This window comes from Marmota flaviventris, chromosome 12 (assembly GCF_047511675.1).
Source record: "Marmota flaviventris isolate mMarFla1 chromosome 12, mMarFla1.hap1, whole genome shotgun sequence".
NCBI lineage: Eukaryota > Metazoa > Chordata > Mammalia > Rodentia > Sciuridae > Marmota > Marmota flaviventris.
This window is the reverse complement of record NC_092509.1, coordinates 58,321,238-58,338,488: the sequence shown is the minus strand read 5'-3', so window position 1 is coordinate 58,338,488 and position 17,251 is coordinate 58,321,238. Positions and strand designations below refer to the sequence as shown.

Sequence of the window (17,251 nt, the reverse complement as noted above, 5' to 3'; positions counted from 1 at the left end):
AGTTTTATAGGCCTATGGGATTTCCCTGTCTTTCCTGTCATTATGATAATATAATTTCATATCTCTTTCTAGTTTACAAGTTCCATAAGAACAGAGTCATTGGTTTCTATCTCTTTCTGAGTCCCCAGAACTTGGCATCCTCCCACCAACTGATGTTCAATAAATACATCTGCAGTGAATGAATATATAAGGAATGAATGAAGGGTTGGAGAAACTTTGGTAAAATAATGATTTAAAGAGAGATTATTATTATCCTAGAAGTTCCTAAACAACTCCCCATCAGTACCTAGCACAATTTGATTTTGAGGCTTTATCATACAAAGGAATAGATGTACAGCAATAAAAAAGGAGCAAGCAAATTTATAGGAGCCAGGTTTTACCCAGCAGGGATCAGCCTTAGAGATAGCAAGAGCTACTACAATAACTCAAAGACCATATTAATCAAATCTTCATTAAGAACATAAGAATATACATTATTCCTGTGTCAGGTACAGTGGCACAACCTGTAATCCCAGTGGCTTAGGAGGCCGAGGCAGGAGGATCGAAAGTTCAGAGCTAACCTCAGCAACTTAGTGTGACCCTAAGCAACTTAGTGAGAACCTGTCTCTAAATAAAAAACAAAAAGGGCTGGGGATGTGGCTCAGTGGTTGGCTGAGTGGTTAGTTCAATCCTTGGTACCAAAAGATAAATAAATTATTCCTGTGAATAATTTATAAATTAATTTGTTGATAGGCTCTTTTAAAAATAAAATAATATGTAATACATTATACCAGGCACTATTTTAAGAGCTTTATATATCATTACTCATTTTCATCTTTATTCATAACACCTGTATGATGTATGTTCTGTTATTATCATCATTTGACAGATGAAACTGAGCAGAGTAAGGTTGAGAACTTGCCCAAGGTTACACAGCAGTAAGAATTATTCTAACCCAGGATATCTGATGCCAGATATTCTCTTAACCATCTACCATGCCACCCCTCAATGTTCATTTACCATTTGCTAAATAAACATCTTCTGAATGCCCATCAGGAATTTCCAGTGCTGGATACCAAAGACATAAATCCGAAGACTACTAGAACTAGTGTGGACCCTGCCTCCAAACATTTTGCAACTCAGTGGGTACAATACCTTTCTGTAGGTGTTATGACATCTCTGTACACACAACTCTGGTGGAACAAAGGAAGAGAAAGCAACTTTACCTGGTTTTTGAGGAAGGGAAAATGGTCAGACTTTCAAAGAGGAAGTAACTCTTGACCTTGGTATAAAAGATAGGCAAGAGTTTGCCAAATGGACCAGCAAAGCAAGTGTGGAAACTTGCAGGTCTGCAGTGAAATTCCTTTTCCCAGATTCTCAATGGAACTGCCAGATATCTCCAATTCCAGGAGTTCTTAACCTGGGGTCTGAAAAGCAAGTGACTCACCTGAGATGGAGATTCAACCAAGAGATTTTACTGGGGGGCTGCCTAAAGGGGAAGAAAAGAAGAGAGAGAAAGCAGAGAGAGGAAAGGAGGAGGGCAGAGAGAAAAGAGAACAGAGGAAGAAGAGGAAGAAAAGGAGAGGAGAGAAAGAAGAGGAAGAGAGCAGGAAAAAAAAAGAGGGCAGAGAGGAGGAGGGCAGAGAACATGAGCTTGCAAGCTTCAGCTTAAGAAGGGTTGCATAGGCGATGTGGCGGGTGCTGATTGGTAGGGTGACTCAGGAACCGGGAGCAGACACTGTGTCCAGCGGGGATTGGTTGAGAAAACCTTTGAATTTGGTGCTCTTCCTCTTGGCGCCCTTTGGAGAGGAGGGGGAGGAGTAAGGGATTTGGTGATGTTCTCGCTAGACAGAAACTTAACTTCAGCGGGGAGTCTCCCACACACCCAACAGGGTCCAAAGAACCTCAAAAAGGTTTTAGATAGAACTGTATTTTAGTATATTTGGCTTCCTTTGTAACCCCTATCTTTCATTATATGCATTTTATAATGTTAATCTGAGCAGAATGCACAGGCTTCACTGTCAAAAGGAGTCTATAGCACAAAAAATGTTACCAACCCCTGAATCCTAGACTCACTGTACCAGGAATGTCTCTGCTACAGATATACTGGTCTTGATAACAAGTAGGATTGTACTGTATTGATAATGTTAAATTCTTGTCTTACAATAGATTAAGTGGACTCCAGAAAACCTGATGAATGACCCAACTGTATTTGTGGACTTCTTGGATATAAACAAGACTCTTAAAAAAAAAATCTATCAGAATACTAATGACTATGATAAACTTGCCAGCATACTTAAAGAATTCCAAATGAAGTTGGGTTCAACATCTTTGGAGGTAAAACATATACTACATAAAAATTTAAGGTTTGTTACATATGTAAATATTTGATGCCCACACACATATATACATATATATTATATCAATTTTTTAAAGAAGTGTGTGTGTGTGAGAGAGAGAGAGAGAGGAGAGAAAGAGTCCAAAGGAGGGAAAGTATGCCTTCAGATTTCAAGGTAAACAATTAGAAATACAGTCTTATATTACTTCACCTTATTTTGTCTCAATAGTATATAATTTAAAGACATGGTATACAAGTGAGGCTGTAGAGTGTTGAGTGAACAGTCAATTAAGGTAAGAGATGAAAAATCAAGTGTGACAGTAGGCTTCAGAATAACAAGGAGCAGCAAAATGGTTGTGACTCTCTTGACATCTTTTGCATTGTTGTTGGCAGAGATGTGCTGAAACAGAGAAATAACAAAACCATCAGCACCATAAATCAGTTTCCTAAGACTATACTTTCCACCACTTGCTCCACTTGCCAAGACAGAACAACAGAAAAGCAGCCTAGATACTATGGTTCTCTTCATTTTCTTGTCTCAGCCTGATGGCTGTTCAACACTGCTCACTATAATATTAGCGTAGAGATGATCCTCATTGTGAAAATATACTTTTCCTAAATATGCATGTACACCAGCCAACTGGACCCAAATCACTGGATTACTAGAATAGTAATACTCATTCCCATATTATTGTGTATAAAACCATAACACACATCTGATTTTTCTACACCTATAATCAGTTTATCACATTTCTTCTGCTAGATTCCTCATTCCATGGTGTTCTTCAAGGAAGCTATAGAACATGTCATAAGAGCTACAAGGGTCCTTCGACAACCAGGGAGTCATATGTTACTGGTATGAATTTAAATCTTTTAATTTTTGTTTTCTTTTTGGTGCCAGGGATTGAACCCAGAGGCTCTAAACCACTGAGCTATATCCCCAGCACACACACCCTCCCTTATTTTTGAAACAGGATCCTGCTAAGTTGCTTAGGGCCTTGCTAAGTGATTGAGACTGGCTTTGAACTTTTGGTCTTCCTGCTTCATCTTCCTGAACTGCTGGAATAACAGCCACAGCACTTGATTTTCAGTGTTTTTAAGTTTGCAAAATAAAAATTAAGAAACTTCAATAAAGTCATCTTTCTAGCTGAAGTTTAATTTACCCACTTTTGAAAAATCACAGTAATTAAGTCATAGAACAGGATCCTTTTCCTTGCTAGTTTGCACAAGAAATTTGATATCACATATAAATGTTATTTGTTTTGGAAATGTATTTGACATGAATAAAAATTAATGGATCTGGCACAGCTTCTAGTGTATCCCAGCATAGATATGGTATCTATGCAGGTGGATCCTGACATCAAAAATAGTACATTAACTTGACAGCCATTGCAGTACTTTGAGCTCCATATAGACAGCACTGGGGCAAGTGAGAGCCAGATGGGCACTGGGTGACTCTGTGCTTGCTGAAGAAAAATAACTAAACATGGGCAAAGGAGATCCTAAGAAGCCAAGAGGCAAAATGTCATCATATGCATTTTTTGTGCAAACTTGCCAGAGGAGCACAAGAGGAAGCATACAGATGCTTCAGTCAACTTCTCCAAGTTTTCTTAGAAGTGCTCAGAGAGGTGGAAGATCATGTCGGCTAAAGAGAAAGGAAAATTTGAAGATATGGCAAAGGTGGACAAGGCCTGTTATGAAAGAGAAATGAAAACCTATCTCCCTCCTAAAGGGGAAATAGGAGGCCAAGAGACCTCCATGGGTCTTCGTCTTGTTCTGTTCTGAATATTGCCCCAAAGTCAATGGAGAACATCCTGGCCTATCCATTGGTGATGTTGCAAAGAAACTAGGAGAGGTGTGGAATAACACTGCTGCAGATGATAAGAAGGCTTATGAAAAGAAAGCTGCTAAGCTGCAGGAAAAATACAAAAAGGATATTGCTGCCTGCTGAGCTAAAGGAAAACCTGATGCAGCAAAAAAGGGAGTTGTCAAGGCTGAAAAAAAACAAGAAAAAGAAGGAAGAGGAGGAAGATGAGGAAGATGAAGAGGAGGAGGCAGATGAAGATGAGGATGATGATGAGTAAGTTGGTTCTAGAGCAGGTTTTTTTCCTTGTCTATAAAGCATTTAACCCCACTGTACACAACTCACTCCTTTTAAAGAAAAAAAATTGAAATGTTATGCTGTGTAAGATTTGTTTTTAAACTGTACAGTGTCTTTTTTTTTTTTTTTTTTTTTTGTATAGTTAACACACTATTGAATGTGTCTTTAGAGAGCCTTGTCCTGGTGGTATTTTCAATAGCCATTAACTTTGCCTGGTACAGTAAGGGGTTGTAAATTGGCATGGAAATTTAAAGCAGGTTCTTCTTGGTGCACAGCAAAAATTAGTTATATATGGCGATGATAGTTTTTCATCTTCAGTTGTCTCTGATGCAGCTTATATGAAATAATTGTTGTTCTGTTAACTGAATAACACAGTGTAATTGCAAAAATTAAAGAAAAAAGTTGCAGCTGTTTCGTTGACATTCTGAATGCTTCTAAGTAAATACAATTTTTTATTTTAAAAAAGTATATTAACAAAAAAAAATAAAAAAAAAAAAAAAGTATATTAACTTAAATATTGACTTAGAAACATGAGGCTTTGCACAAAATTTTGCTTCTCATGAGAACATATGGGAGCTAAATTCTTAGAAAACTCCTAAATACTTCAAATAAAGAAAAAGTTTTGGAGTGCTAAATAAATCTAAGATATATAACCAATTATAAAAATCATACTGTTTATAACAGTTTAAGTTATTATTTATGCCTACTTTTTTATACTTTATTTATAACTATTTAGTTCCTTAGATATGTCTTTTTTTTCCCAAGTAGGACTTGTTCTTACATTCAGAACAGCTAAAGCTTTATTTAAACACTCCTTTATTTAAGTAAACATTTACAGGAAGATTATATGAAATTAATTCAAAATTAGAAAATTGAATTAAGAAAAAAATACAAAGTAATTTTTCTCTACCACCAAAGCTATTCTTCACTAACTGATCCCATCTGTAAATGGAAACACCACATCTCTTCAGCTATATCCAGAAAACTGAGTCATTCCATCTTGTGGCTTTTCCATCACTCCACATTCATCAATAAATCCTGGCAATACAATTTTCTAATGTATCTCAAGTCTGCCCACTTTGCTACATCTTCACAACTACAACCCTTTTTAAGCTGCCGTCATCTTCACCTGGACCAAGAAACAGTCTTTTCTGATTCTCTTACTTAAAGTATCATGCCCCTTTCCTCAGCCTGGGCCACTTTATCCCCTTATTCTGCTTTGATTCATTCCAATTCTTCATATTATCTGAGCTTAAATTGCATATAAATTTTATTTATTATCTGTCTTCATATTTATAACACAAGTTCTAAAAGGGCTGATTTTTTCCCTCTGATTTCAATTATTAACATTATTTTTCTATTCCCAAAGGGTATATATTCTTGATTTACTTCTTTTACAACAAAGTGACCCCTTTTTTTTAGCAAATTGATTGTTTTCTAATAAGTACATTTAGGGAAAGTCCTCAATAGTTAAATTCCTCAGAATGTTTTCAGAGTAATTTTTTTAAAGCCCACACTCACCTGGAAAGTTGAATTCTTAAAAATTCCTATATCATCATTCTCCTGAACCCATCTGTACTGTCAAGAGCCATTACTGAAAATACAAAATTTTTTTAAAAAGACAAATTCCTGCTTCTCCTGATCCTATTATTATTTTTTTATATTTATTTTTTATTTGTAGTTGGAAACAATATCTTTATTTTATTTATTTATTTTTATGTGGTGCTAAGGATCAAACCCAGAGCCTTGCTCATGCTAGGCAAGCACTCTACCAGTGAGCCACAACCCCAGTCTGTGACCTTATTACTATTTTGTCTACATAAGCATCCAAGATAGATTTTTGTCCTGGATCAAAGTAACACAGGGGTTCAATTTTGCAAAGCAGTAATTTTAATTTTGGAGGTTGAACTAGCAACTGGGACTTCTGCAGGAAGGAGCAACTGGAAGAAGCATAATGATTTAATGAAGAACCTGCAGGATATTAAAAATAATGAGCCAGTCATGATCTAGGTTAGAGAATAACCTGGTGACATTGATTTAATTAGGTAACCAAGTAAAAGAAGAAGTCATGTTATTTTTTAACATAAATATTATATGGTTTGACTGAATTGTCTTGTTGAACTAACAAAGAATATAAGAAAACAAACATTAGTATTTCAATTTAAGGTATGGGTTAAAAGATTCTTGTAGACAATTTATTACGTAAAATGTTCAGTTTTCAACAAAAATTATAAGATATAGGAAGAGACAGAATAGTGTAAGTTATATACAGGGAAAAAAAGCAGTCAACAGAAACTCTTGAAGGTAATCCAGAGATCACTTGCCAGACATCTGGAAATGCAGCTGTTATTAATATATGAAAGAATTAAAGGAATATACATATATTAAAAATTAAAGTATACAACAATGACTTTTCAAATAAAGAATACCAATAAAGAGATAGAACTTATTTTTTAAAATAGAATTTCCAGGGTTGGAAATGATAATAAATGAGATTAAAACTTCATTAGAAGAGCTCACAGCAGATTTAAGATAACAGAAGAAAGAATCTGCAAACTTGAACATTCAGCAATAAAAATTATTCAGTCTGGGGAAAAAAACACAGAACCTTAGAGACACCATTAAGTACACTAGATATACCAAAATATACATATTGTATAAAAGAATAGAAATACGAAGTGATAGAAAACATGATATAAACCAGGTGCATTGGCACTTGCCTATAATCCTAGCTGCTCAGAAGGCTGAAGATTTTTAAGTTCAAAGCCAACCACAGCAACTTAGTAAGGACCTGTCTCAAAATAAAAAGGGCTGGGGATGTGGCTCAATAGTTAAGTGTCCTTGGGGTTCAATCCCTGATGTGTGTGTGTGTGTGTGTGTGTGACGTGTTTTCATTTACATGCCCAAAATTCTTTCAAGAAGCTTAATGACAGCAAGAAATTCTAGTAAACACAAGTTAATTCACACCTAGACACATCAAAGACAAAGAGAAAATCAAGGTAGCAAGAGAGAAACAACTAATTATGTGATGGGGATTCTCAATCAGATTAACTGCTGACTTCTCGCCAGAGTAATTGGGACATCTATGCTGGAACTCCAGCCATTGCTAAGGGCTGCTAAGGGAGAGTATTTAATTACTATGGGGGCAGAGAAACAGATACAAGTTGTATCTTTTATTTGCTCATTGAACATTTGCATTTCCTTTTCTGTATCTCTTGTTTATTTTTTCTTCTGTGTTATCTCTTTAATCAATTTGTAGGATTATTTATCTATTCAGATACTAATCTTTTCTTCATTGTATACATGGCAAGTGTAATTTTCTATATTAATCTTTTTAATTTATTTACAATATCATTCAGTAGTTTTTAATTATAACATAAAAATACAAAAAAGCCCCAAAAACTATAATTTAAAAAAAAAAGAATTAAAATAGAGCTCTAGAAAACATCAGTTGAACTAAAAAAAAAGTACTAAAGGAGAAACAAAGATGAAAAAAGGAGATATATAAAAACCAAAAATATGGCCAACAAAAATCAAACCATGTCAACCATGACATAAATATAAATGCATTAAAATGCCAATAAAAAGGGAAAGATTTTAAGATTTTAAGATTCTATTTATTTTTAAAAGAAAAAAATTTAAAATGTGACTTCTATGTCAACAGCTTCAAAGACACAAAATAATTGAAAATGAAAGAATGGAGAAAGAGAATCCATGCAAACAATTACCATTTGAGAGTTGGAGTAGATGTACTAATATCAGACAAAGCAGACATTCAGGGGAGGAGATACTGTCTGAGACCAAAAATAAACATATAGTAATTATACAAAGGGTCAGAAAGGGATTGCAGTTATAAACATGCACAGCTAAAAACAAAGCACCAAAAATACATGGAGCCAAATCTGAAAGAATTTAAAGGAGAAGTAATCAATTACAACAGTAGTAGGACTTCAAAACTACCATTCTCAATAATCAGCAGAGGGAATAGACATAAAATTAGCAAGGGTATAAATAATATCAACAATATTATAAAATAACTTGATCTAAATTGACATGATAAAAGACTTCACCCCAAAACTATAAAATACACATTCTTCTGGGAAAAAAACTGGAATATTCTCAAGGACAGACCAGATGCAAAACCATGAAACAAGTCTCAATAAATTTAAAAGAATTTTAAATTAGCAGTATGTTTTCTGATCACAAAAGGATTAAATTAGAATTCATTAGCAACAAAAGGAAATTTGAGATGTTCATAATTATGTGGAAATTTTACAAATGACCAATGATTGAAAGAAATCAGAGAAATTTTAAAATACTTTTAGAAAAATGGAAACAAAAGCACAATATACCTAAAGTACTTAGAGGGAAATCTATACCTCTGAATTCTATATTTAAATAAAGTAAAACTTCTAATCAATAAGCTAATCTTCTACCTCAGGAAACTATAAAAAAATCAAATTCAAAATAAGCAAAAGGAAGGAAATAATAAAGATTAGAGCAGCAAATAGAAAACAGAAAAACAAAATTGGTTTTTTGAAAGGATCAACAAAATTAACCAACTAGACTGAACCAAGAAAAAAACAGGAAAGACATGGGCTAAGGTTGTAGCTCAATGGTAGAGCACTTGCCTAGCACGTGCAAGGCACTGTATTTGATTCTCAGCGCTGCATATAAATAAGCAAAATAAATGTCCATTGACAATTAAAAATATATTTTTTAAAAAATTGGAAAGGCAATTCAAAATTATTAAAACCAGGAATTAAAGAGGCGACATCACCAACATTACAGAAATAAGGATTATAAGAAAATACTATCCACAACTGTATGCCAATACATTAGAAAACTTAAATTGAAGAATACGTTCCAACACAAACTACTGAAACTGAGGACTGAAAAAATCTTAATGTATCTATACAATAAAGAGACTGATTTAACAATTTTTAAATTCCCCGCAAGGACAACTGCAAAGCCAAATGGGTTCACTAGAGAATTCTATCAAACATTTAAGAAAGACTTAACACAAAATCTTCACAAACCTTCTATTTTCCCTTTTAGAAATAGAAGAAGCAATACTTCCCAACTCATTTTTTTATTGGTTGTTCAAAACATTACAAAGCTCTTGACATATCATATTTCATACATTAGATTCAAGTTGGTTATGAACTCCCAATTTTACCCCAAATACAGATTGCAGAATCACATTGGTTACACATCCACATTTTTACATAATGCCCTAATAGTAACTGTTGTATTCTGCTACCTTTCCTATCCTCTACTATCCCCCCTCCCCTCCCCTCCCATCTTCTCTCTCTACCCCATCTACTGTAATTCATTTCTCTCCTTGTTTATTTTCCCATTCCCCTCACAACCTCTTATATGTAATTTTGTATAACAATGAGGATCTCCCTCCATTACCATGCAATTTCCCTTTTCTCTCCCTTTCCCTCCCACCTCATGTATCTGTTTAATGTTAATCTTTTGTTCCTGCTCTTCCTCCCTGCTCTGTTCTTAGTTGCTCTCATTATATCAAAGAAGACATTTGGTATTTGTTTTTTAGGGATTGGCTACCTTCACTAAGCATAATCTGCTCTAGTGCCATCCATTTCCCTGCAAATTCCATGATTTTGTCATTTTTTAGTGCTGCGTAATACTCCATGGTGTATAAATGCCACATTTTTTTATCCATTCATCTATTGAAGGGCATCTGGGTTGGTTCCACAGTCTAGCAATTGTGAATTGTGCTGCTATGAACATCGATGTGGCAGTATCCCTGTAGTACGCTCTTTTAAGGTCTTCAGGGAATAGTCCGAGAAGGGCAATAGCTGGCTCAAATGGTGGTTCCATTCCAAGCTTTCCCAGGAATCTCCATACTGCTTTCCAAATTGGCCACACCAGTTTGTAGTCCCACCAGCAATGTACAAGACTACCCTTTTCGCCACATCCTCACCAGCACTTGTTGTTGTTTGACTTCAGAATGGCTGCCAATCTTACTGGAGTGAGATGGTATCTTAGGGTAGTTTTGATTTGCATTTCTCTGACTGCTAGAGATGGTGAGCATTTTTTCATGTACTTATTGATTGATTGTATGTCCTCCTCTGAGAAGTGTCTGTTCAGGTCCTTGGCCCATTTGTTGATTGGGTTATTTGTTATCTTATTGTCTAATTTTTTGAGTTCTTTGTATACTCTGGATATTAGGGCTCTATCTGAAGAGTGAGGAGTAAAAATTTTTTCCCATGATGTAGGCTCCCTATTTACCTCTCTTATTGTTTCTCTTGCTGAAAAAAAAAACTTTTCAGTTTAAGTAAGTCCCATTTGTTGATTCTTGTTATTAACTCTTGTGCTATGGGTGTCCTATTAAGGAATTTGGAGCCCGACCCCACAATATGTAGATCGGAGCCAACTTTTTCTTCTATCAGACGCAGAGTCTCTGATTTGATAACTAGCTCCTTGATACACTTTGAGTTAACTTTTGTGCATGGCAAGAGGAGGGGATACAGTTTCATTTTGTTGCATATGGATTTCCAGTTTTCCCAACACCATTTGTTGAAGATGCTATCCTTCCTCCATTGCATGCTTTTAGCTCCTTTGTCAAATATAAGAGAGTTGTAGCTTTGTGGATTAGTCTCTGTGTCCTCTATTCTGTACCATTGGTCCACCCGCCTGTTTTGGTACCAGTACCATGCTGTTTTTGTTACTATTGCTCTGTAATATAGTTTGAAATCTGGTATCGCTATGCCGCCTGATTCACACTTCCTGCTTAGAATTGCTTTTGCTATTCTGGGTCTTTTATTTTTCCATATGAATTTCATGATTCTTTATCTATTTCTACAAGAAATTCCGTTGGGATTTTGATTGGCATTGCATTAAACCTATAGAGAACTTTTGGTAATATCGCCATTTTGATGATGTTAGTTCTGCCTATCCATGAACAGGGTATATTTTTCCATCTTCTAAGAACTTCTTCTATTTCTCTCTTTAGGGTTCTGTAGTTTTCATTGTATAAATCTTTCACCTCTTTTGTTAGGTTGATTCCCAAGTATTTTTTTTTTTTTTGAGGATATTATGAATGGGGTGGTTGTCCTCATTTCCACTTCAGAAGATTTGTCGCTGATATACAGGAATGCCTTTGATTTATGCGTGTTGATTTTATATCCTGCCACTTTGCTGAATTCATTTATTAGCTCTAGTAGTTTCTTTGTAGACCCTTTTGGGTCTTCTAGGTATAGGATCATATCATCCGTAAATAGTGATAATTTAAGTTCTTCTTTTCCTATTTTTATGCCTTTAATTTCTTTCATCTAATTGTTCTGGCCAGTGTTTTGAGAACTATATTGAATAGAAGTGGTGATAGAGGGCATCGCTATCTTTTTCCAGATTTTAGAGGGAATGCCTTCAATTTTTCTCCATTGAGAATGATGCTAGCCTGAGGCTTAGCATAGATAGCTTTTACAATGTTGAGGTAAGTTCCTGTTATCCCTAGTTTTTCTAATGTTTGAACATAAAGGGATGCTGTACTTTGTCGAATGCTTTTTCTGCGTCTATTCAGATGGTCATATGGTTCTTATCTTTAAGTCTATTGATGTGGTGAATAACATTTATTGATTTCTGTATATTGAACCATCCTTGCATCCCAGGGATGAATCCTACTTGATCATGGTGCACAATTTTTTGATGTGCCTTTGTATCCGATTCGCCAGAATTTTATTGAGGATTTTTGCATCTAGGTTCATCAGAGATATTGGTCTGTAGTTTTCTTTCTTTGAGGTGTCTTTGTCTGGTTTCGGAATCAGGGTGATGTTGGCCTCATAGAATGAATTTGGCAGAGCTCCCTCTTTTTCTATTTCCTGAAATAACTTGAAAAGTATTGGTATTAATTCTTCTTTAAAGGTTTTGTAAAACTCCGCTGTATAACCATCCGGTCCTGGGCTTTTCTTGGTCGGTAGTCTTTTGATTGCTTCTTCTATTTCATCTATTGATATTGGTCTGTTTAAGTTGTGAGTATCCTCCTGACTCAGTCTGGGCAAATCATATGACTTAAGAAATTTATCAATGTCTTCACTATCTTCTATTTTATTGGAATATAGGTTTTCAAAATAATTTCTAATTGTCTTCTGTATTTCTGTAGCATCTGTTGAGATATTGCCTTTTTCATCCTGTATGTTAGTAATTTGAGTTCTCTCTCTTCTTCTCTTCGTTAGCATGGCTAAGGGTCTGTCGATCTTATTTATTTTTTCAAAGAACCAACTTTTAGTTTTGTTAATTTTTTCAATAGTTTCTTTTGTTTCAATTTCGTTGATTTCCGCTCTGATTTTAATTATTTCTTGCCTTCTGCTACATTTGCTGTTGTTTTGCTCTTCCTTTTCTAGGGTTTTGAGATGAAGTGTGAGCTCATTTATTTGTTGCTTTTTCCTTTTTTTGAGGAATGACCTCAAGGCGATGAATTTCCCTCTTAAAACTGCTTTCATTGTGTCCCATAGATTCCGATATGTTGTGTCTGTATTTTCATTTATCTCTAAGAATTTTTTGATTTCCTCCTTTATGTCTTCTGTAACCCATTGATCATTCAGTAACATATTGTTCATTTTCCATGTGATGTAGGATTTTTCCTTCCTTCTTTTATCATTGATTTCCAGTTTCATTCCATTATGATCAGATAAGATGCATGGTATTATCTCCACCCCTTTATATTTACTGAGGGTTGCCCTATGGCATAATATATGGTCTATTTTTGAGAAGGATCCATTTGCTGCTGAGAAAAAAGTATATCCACTTGATGATGGTTTATACATTCTATGTCAGTTAAGTCTAGGTTATTGATTGTGATATTGAGTTCTATAGTTTCTTTATTCAACTTTTGTTTGGAGGATCTGTCCAATGGTGAGAGAGGTGTGTTGAAGTCACCCATAATTATTGTGTTGTGGTCTATTTGATTCTTGAACTTGAGGAGAATTTGTTTTATGAACGTCGCAGCACCATTATTTGGTGCATAAATATTGATAATTGTTATGTGTTGTTGGTGAATGGTTCCTTTTAACAGTATATAATGTCCTTCCTTATCCCTTTTGATTAACTTAGTCTTGAAGTCAATTTTATTCGATATGAGGATGGCCACCCCTGCTTGCTTACGAGGACCGTGTGTGTGGTATATTTTTTCCCAACCTTTCACCTTCAGCCTGTGTATGTCTTTTCCAATCAGATGTGTCTCCTGGAGGCACCATATTGTTGGATTTGTTTTTTTAATCCATGTTACCAGCCTGTGTCGCTTTATTGGAGAGTTTAAGCCATTAACGTTTAGAGTTACTATTGATATATGGTTTGTACTTCCAGCCATGTTTGATTATTTATCTTCGTTTTTTTTTTTTAATTTATTTTGTTTCTCCATGATTAGCTTTCCCCCCACCCTCTGTCTTTACAGAGGCACTTCCCACTGATGGTTTTGGTTATTGTTTTTCATTTCTTCCTCGTGTAGTGTTTTGCTCAAGATGCTTTGCAATGCTGGTTTTCTGGCTGCAAATTCTTTTAGCTTTTGTTTATCATGAAAGATTTTTATTTCGTTGTCGTACCTGAAGCTTAATTTTGCTGGATACAGAATTCTTGGTTGGCATCCATTGTCTTTCAGTGTTTGAAATATGTTGTTCCAGGATCTTCTCGCTTTCAGCGACTGTGATGAAAAATCCGTAGTTAACCTTATTGGTTTACCCCTGAATGTAATCTGCCTCCTTTCTCTTGTAGCTTTTAATATTTTCTCTTTGTTCTGTATATTGGATATCTTCATAACAATATGTCTTGGCGTTGGTCTACTGTGATTTTGTGTGCTCGGTGTCCTGTATGCATCTACTATTTGTATATCCGTTTCCTTTTTTATTTCTGGAAAGTTTTCTGTAATTATTTCATTCAGCAGGTTACTCACTCCCTTGGTTTGAATCTCTGTTCCTTCCTCTATCCCGATGACTCGTAGGTTTAGTTTTTTTATGTTATCCCATATCTCTTGGATGTTTTTCTTGTGATTTTTTACCAGCCTTTCTGAGTTGGCTAGGCTCTTTTCAAGATGATATATTTTGTCTTCATTGTCTGACATTCTGGCTTCTACTTGCTCCACTCTGTTAGTGATACTCTCAATTGAGTTTTTAATTTGGTTTATTGTTTCCTTCATTTCTAGAATTATTGTTTGATTTTTTTTATAATCTCTATCTCCTGATAAAGATGCTTAACTTCTTCTTGTATCTGTTTATGTAATTCATTTTCAATGTGTTCTTTCACTGTTTGGATTTGCTGTCTCATATCCTCTTTAAGGTTCCATTCCATCTGTCTAAGGTATTCCTTGAGTTCTTTATATGACCATTTTTCTGCTGACTCTAGGTCCTCCTGAATATTTAGGCTGTCCTTCATTGTTTGTACTCCTTTTCTTCCTTGCTTTTTTATGCTGCTCATATTACTTCTTGTTCTGTTTGACTGCTGAGTTACTGTTTACTCTTATAAATTTATTTGATGCTTGTGAGGAAAGATATTAGAAGGGAAGGGAAGAAGTCACTAAAGAGAATGAGAGTAGGCAGGTAGAATTCAAGGAAGGGGGAATAAGAAAATTGAAAAGAAATGAAAAGACAAAAGAAACAAAAAAAATAGAAAATAAAGAAAGAAAGAAAAAAAAATTTTTACAAAAATAATAATGATAATAAAAAAATGAAAATTAAAATTTAAAAAATAATAATAATAAAATAAAAAAAATTAAAAACATTTAAAAAAAAGTTGAAGAACAACAACAAAAAAATGAAAATGAAAGAAAAAGAAAAAATAATAATAATAAATGCAGTCATAGAGTTCGATTAACTTCTCTTCCAGTAGGTGGAGCTGTGCCCACTGGGCCAAGCTTCTCCTCTCAATAGGTGGGAACCAATCACTGTGCAGCAGCTCTTCCTCCCAGACTGGGCGGGTCTCCAATCCTGAGTGTCTAGGGCCTTCTCTTGTGTTTCCTCAAGCCAGGCCCCGCTCACCTGTGACGCTCACCACAATACTGGCTACACGCCAGGTCTGCTGCTCCTGGGAGCCCTGTTTTCATGAACGCCTGGGCACACTCTCCCTGTTTGCCTCCCTCAGACCCTAAGTTTGTAGAGCTTGGGGCTGAGAACCCCCAGCGAATTTGCTTGCCCTCCGGTAGCCACGCCCCCAGCAGCTGGTGCAAGAGACCTCAGTTGTCAGCACTGGTGGGAGCGGTAGCCGGGAGTTCCGCGCTGCGTGTCCCACGCCACTCCTGATTCCCTAGGTCTGGCTATCGCGCTCACAGGAGAGCTGGGAGGGGCCCCCTTAAGGTTTCCCCGCTGTGTGGAGAGAGATGGCTAGGGGATTACACACCTGTCTCGCTGGTTTCAATGAAGTTATCTCCTCCGCCCGTGACATCAGTTCTCTGCCAAGGTGGTATCCCATGCAAATGGTGACAGTTCGTTCCCTTTGCCAGGTGACCAATGCAACGGGTGGGTCCTGTCTCTCCCAATCCCCGTTTCAATCCTGTGGCCACTGCCTATGAAGGCTCGGTTGGCTTTTACCTCTGTAAGTTCGAAGGGCCGACCAGTTATTTCAGCGGGATCATTAGTGCTGAGTCACGAGAAGCAGGCGAACCGGAGCTTGAATGCAGCCGATCCGGGCTCGGTGTGTGTGTTCTGAGGGGCCCAGACTGTTCGTCCCAGATCCACGTCAGCTCAGCATTGCCTAGTGATCCTGAGCAAGCAGCATTTAAACAATTTACGGCTCCCTATGCCTGCGCAGCTGAAGAGGTCAGAGACTTGATCTCTCCACGCCCGCCGCCATGTTGGATCCCAACTCATTTTTAAGGCCAGTAATTCCAATACCAAAGCTAAACAAAGACTTTGTATTGGTCCATTTTGCTTAGTTTTCACAAAATACCTGAGGCTGGTAACTGATTGAGTAAAGAGTTTTATTTGCCTCATGATTCTGGTGGCTAAAGGGTCTAAACAGCATGACACCGTGCCCTGGTGAGGGACCTCTGGCTATTTCCTACAATAAGCACATGAATAAACAAACTGTGGTCATTTGTACAATGTAATATTATTCAAAGATAAAAAGAAATGAGCTATAAAACTACAACCATATGGCAGAGAAGAAGCCAAAAGGGAAATGGCCATGTGCAGAAGGGCCACATGTGTGAGATCAAGGAAGCAAGAGAGATTCATGGGAGGTTCCAATACCTATCTACATTACCACACTGGGGCCAGTCTTCCAGCACATGAACCTTTGGGAGATAAACTATATCCAAACCATAACAGACATCAGGAGAAAAAACTACAGACCAATCTCTCATAAGAATATTCTTGTAACAATTCTAAACAAAATACTACCAAACCTAAGCTAGCAAATAATATACCATAAGCAAGTAATATTTGTCCCAGAATGCATGTTTCTTTTAATATCCAAATATCCACTAATGCAATATACCATATTAATGTAATTCAAGTAAAACCCACATAAAAATATCTGAATAGATTTTTTTAAAAGCACTTGAAAAGAAATTCAACATTTTTTATTTTTTTAAAACTTGCAGCAAAAAGGAATAGAAGGGAACTTTGTCAACCCAATAAAGGACATCTATGGAGATTTGTAGCTATACTCATGCCTTCTAGACAAGGACTACTGAAAACAAAGAAGGATGTTCTGACTCTCAATTTCTACCAAACCCTATATTAGAGGTTCTAAATGGTGCAATTAAGTAATAAAAGGGGGAAAGGGCATTCAGAATGAAAAAAAAAAAAGTAAAACTGTCTTTATCAACATTCCACTCATGGAGATCCAAGATGGTGACCAGAGGGAGGCAGCATTCT

At 36.1% G+C, this 17,251-nt stretch overlaps 1 protein-coding gene across 1 annotated transcript in view; it reads left to right on the top strand.

The window, feature by feature from the left end:
• The window catches only part of Dnah14 (dynein axonemal heavy chain 14), a 376,581-nt gene that overhangs the window by 234,424 nt on the left and 124,906 nt on the right, over window positions 1-17,251 (top strand). Inside the window, 2 exon segments of the mRNA XM_071619724.1 lie at window positions 2,149-2,316; window positions 3,081-3,173. Of these exon segments, the coding sequence (XP_071475825.1) occupies window positions 2,149-2,316; window positions 3,081-3,173 (261 nt within the window).